The sequence below is a fragment of the Phalaenopsis equestris genome, unplaced genomic scaffold, assembly GCF_001263595.1.
Source record: "Phalaenopsis equestris unplaced genomic scaffold, ASM126359v1 Scaffold000036, whole genome shotgun sequence".
In the NCBI taxonomy this organism is placed as follows: domain Eukaryota; kingdom Viridiplantae; phylum Streptophyta; class Magnoliopsida; order Asparagales; family Orchidaceae; genus Phalaenopsis; species Phalaenopsis equestris.
Genome location: NW_018164478.1, coordinates 4,710,915 through 4,714,160, shown reverse-complemented (window position 1 = coordinate 4,714,160; position 3,246 = coordinate 4,710,915). Strand labels below are relative to the sequence as shown.

Here is a 3,246-nt window from a genome sequence, read left to right as displayed (position 1 = left end):
AAGAAAATATTACATCATGAGTCTTGATGCAAAAAACACATGAGACTCATAGAGTCTGTGCTCCCTCATTAAAAAAAATAAAATAATCTGATACATTTTTGCATTAAAACTTCAGATGTAATATTTTTTTGTTTGCAACGACACATCTCACCATGTAAATACCATATTCAACGATAACAAAACCACCCAAACCGTCAAGCCATTAACAACAAGAAAAAAAAATACAATACAAACTGCCTAACTAAAGCAATTACGGCACAAACAATTCAAAAAAAGAAAAAGTTCCAACCTTTTTTCATCACCCATTGTGGGCACTCGTGTATCTTCTCCCAAAGACCCCACTAAAAAACCAAAACAGCTATTCAAAGAGTGTTTTTGGAGATAACCTCCCCGAACTTCACAAACCATGGCCCGTCAGAGGAGCTGCTGTATTGATGGTGGTGATGATCACTTTCATTCCTCCGAGACATCTTCTCATCGCCGGCCATGATTCTAGCATAATCGTTAGTTTTCCGAGGCGGGGAACCAGACTTCAAACTCTGTGCGGGCATCAGGGAGACCAGAACCCGAGAGACCTCGTGCATGGTGGGGCGCTCCGACGGGTGCCTCTTCGTGCAAAGCAGTGCCAGCTGAAATGCCTTCCTCACAAGATTGAGATCCATGCATGTTACTGAAACCTCCGAGTCGACCGCCTCCATTACCGTGTTGTCATCAGCTCTTGAAAGTATCTGTAAAGATAGAAGAACAAAAAGCAATCAAATTTGTTGGCCGCTTTAAACTTGTAATGAGAATAAGGGGACACCAACCAGCTGGTGGAGGTTGGACTCATTGTCGACGGCCTTCTTTCCCGTCAGAAGCTCGAGGAGAACGATGCCGAAGCTGTAGACATCAGACTTCTCTGTAAGTCTCGAGGTTCGAGCGTACTCCGGATCGATGTAACCAATGGTGCCCAGCACATATGTCGATGCGTGAGTTTTAGCAGAAGGGATGCACTTCGCGATGCCGAAATCAGAAAGGTGAGCTTCGAAATTCTCGTCGAGGAGTATGTTGGACGATTTGACATCTCGGTGAATGATTCGTGGGTTGCAGTCGTGATGAAGGTAGGCTAAACCCTGTGCAGCACCGACCGATATCTTCAGGCGTGTGTCCCAATCGAGCTTCACCTTCTTCGAAGGGCCTGCAAAAGAAGAACAAGGATCAAAATCAATTTTTTTTGTTGAAAAGGATTGATTTTTGGATGGTTAAAATAACAACAGACCGTGAAGCAGATCCCACAGAGAGCCATTTTGCATGTAATCGTAGAAGAGAAGATTGCCATGAGGGGAGAGGGAGTATCCGTGCAGGCTTACAAGGTTTCGATGCCTGATACTGCCGATGGTGGACAACTCCGTTTCGAATTCGCGGAGGTTATGAGGGTACTGGCTATATAACCTTTTGATAGCTATGGCTCTCGAGTTCTTTAGAACACATTTATACACTGTGCTTGAGGCGCCATAACCGATTATGTATTGCTCGCTAAGGTTTTCTGTAATTCTCATGATTTCTTCGTATGTATGGATAGCCAGGTCCATCTGAAGAACAACAAGCTTTGGAGGACCTGTGTGGGAGAAAATAGTTTCATTACAGAACATGAAGCAATTAAGAACTGTGCAACGAAATGGTTTCAGATTCTTCATTGGATACCTTGTGCAGTTCTACAAGGAAAAGGTTTCAGCTTGGGTTGGTTGGACCTGTAGATTGCTACCAAGAGCATCAAAATCAGGGCGATGAAGCCCAAGGTAATACAAACGACTGCAGCCAGAGAGATCGAAACTGCATAAAGAGTAGTTCCAATTGAAGAAGATCATTAGAAGAAGTTCCCAAGTTGTATAAAAGATAGGTTTTTGAATTTCGCTTACTTCGGGATGCATGGCCATCTAGAGAACAGGAAGATCCAGGCCAGTTTCCACATAGCAAGGTATTCCCCAAAAAACTAAATGATATGCATAAAGATTAAGCATTTTGTTACTTTTAGAAGGTTCGAGCTAATAAAGAGAAATTCTTTGAATACCTTTCGGAAGGGAACCTTGAAAAGTTCTTTGCGGCTGGAATGTAACCTGATAAGTTGTTGAAGGAAAGATCCCTGAACACGTATAGAGAGCATAAGAAGAGAAAACATACTAAATTATATAATAGAGAAAAAATGTCATAATGGTCCCCTTCTTTTTTACATGGGCAATTTTAGTCCTAGAGTCTATAAAAATATTAATTTAGTCAATAAAAATGTATATAATTTTAGTCCTACACTTTTTTAAAAAGGGCTAAAATAGTTTAGCCAATTATAAAAGATTTTAGAGACTAATTTGATATTTTATAGATTCTGGGACTAAAATGGCGGCATGTAAATAGCCAAGGGACTATTTTTGACATTTTGCACTTCTATAACAAAACTGGAATAAAAGGGAAAACTAACATACAATGTAGTTAGGCTGAAGCAATTGGTAAGTTGAGATGGTATTCCTCCATGAATATTGTTGTCGTTTAAGATCCTAAAACGTCATTATTAGAACATGTATTTTAACAGTAAAATAACTAGTTCCCTTGAGGTTAAGAACAATAAAGAAGAGAAAATAGCGAAAAATGACTCACAAAGCGTTAATGTTCTGCAACTGACCGAGTTCTTCAGGAATGAAACCAGAAAGCTTGTTGTAGGATAGATCGCTGCAAAATGTCAATAAATATGCAATTTTAAGATGCCAGTACAGCTAAGAAATTAAACCTTTCCCCATTAAAACTGAATCACTTACATTACTTGCACACTTCTTAGATTCCCAAACTCATTAGGGACAGGACCATCAAGGTTATTTCTACTCAAATTTCTGTGGTATTAAAAAAATGACCAAGATGATCTATACTGAAATTATGCAAAGATTCACCAAAACAAATAATGTAGGGATTCACATACAGTACAAGGAGGTGCTCAAGATCACCAATGGAATCAGGAATCTTGCCTGAGAAATTGTTGCCAGAGAGATCCCTGAAGAAATATAAACAAAGGAATACAATTTAAGACATTCAAATACTGTAATGTCGAGAAATAGTTCATCAATTCACAAACTTACAATGTATCAAGATTAATAATCCTCCCCAATTGATCAGGAATCTTGCCCTTGAAATCGTTGGATGAGAAATTCCTGTATGGTGGAAATCTTGTTAAAACTAGAAAACAATGTGCTAGCTTTGATTTGTGAGCAAAGTTTTTTTTTT

General features: G+C 39.2%; 1 protein-coding gene across 1 annotated transcript in view; it reads right to left on the bottom strand.

The window, feature by feature from the left end:
* Positions 1 to 167: 167 nt before the first annotated feature.
* The window catches only part of LOC110018802 (LRR receptor-like serine/threonine-protein kinase ERL2), a 14,540-nt gene continuing 11,461 nt past the window's right edge, over positions 168 to 3,246 (bottom strand). The window contains exons 2-12 of the mRNA XM_020716239.1: positions 3,102 to 3,173; positions 2,945 to 3,016; positions 2,787 to 2,858; positions 2,629 to 2,700; positions 2,457 to 2,528; positions 2,051 to 2,122; positions 1,899 to 1,972; positions 1,684 to 1,812; positions 1,259 to 1,597; positions 807 to 1,177; positions 168 to 728 (exon numbers count right to left, since the gene is read on the bottom strand). Of these exons, the coding sequence (XP_020571898.1) occupies positions 363 to 728; positions 807 to 1,177; positions 1,259 to 1,597; positions 1,684 to 1,812; positions 1,899 to 1,972; positions 2,051 to 2,122; positions 2,457 to 2,528; positions 2,629 to 2,700; positions 2,787 to 2,858; positions 2,945 to 3,016; positions 3,102 to 3,173 (1,711 nt within the window). The 3' untranslated portion in view covers positions 168 to 362. The remainder of the gene's footprint in view (positions 729 to 806; positions 1,178 to 1,258; positions 1,598 to 1,683; positions 1,813 to 1,898; positions 1,973 to 2,050; positions 2,123 to 2,456; positions 2,529 to 2,628; positions 2,701 to 2,786; positions 2,859 to 2,944; positions 3,017 to 3,101; positions 3,174 to 3,246) is intronic.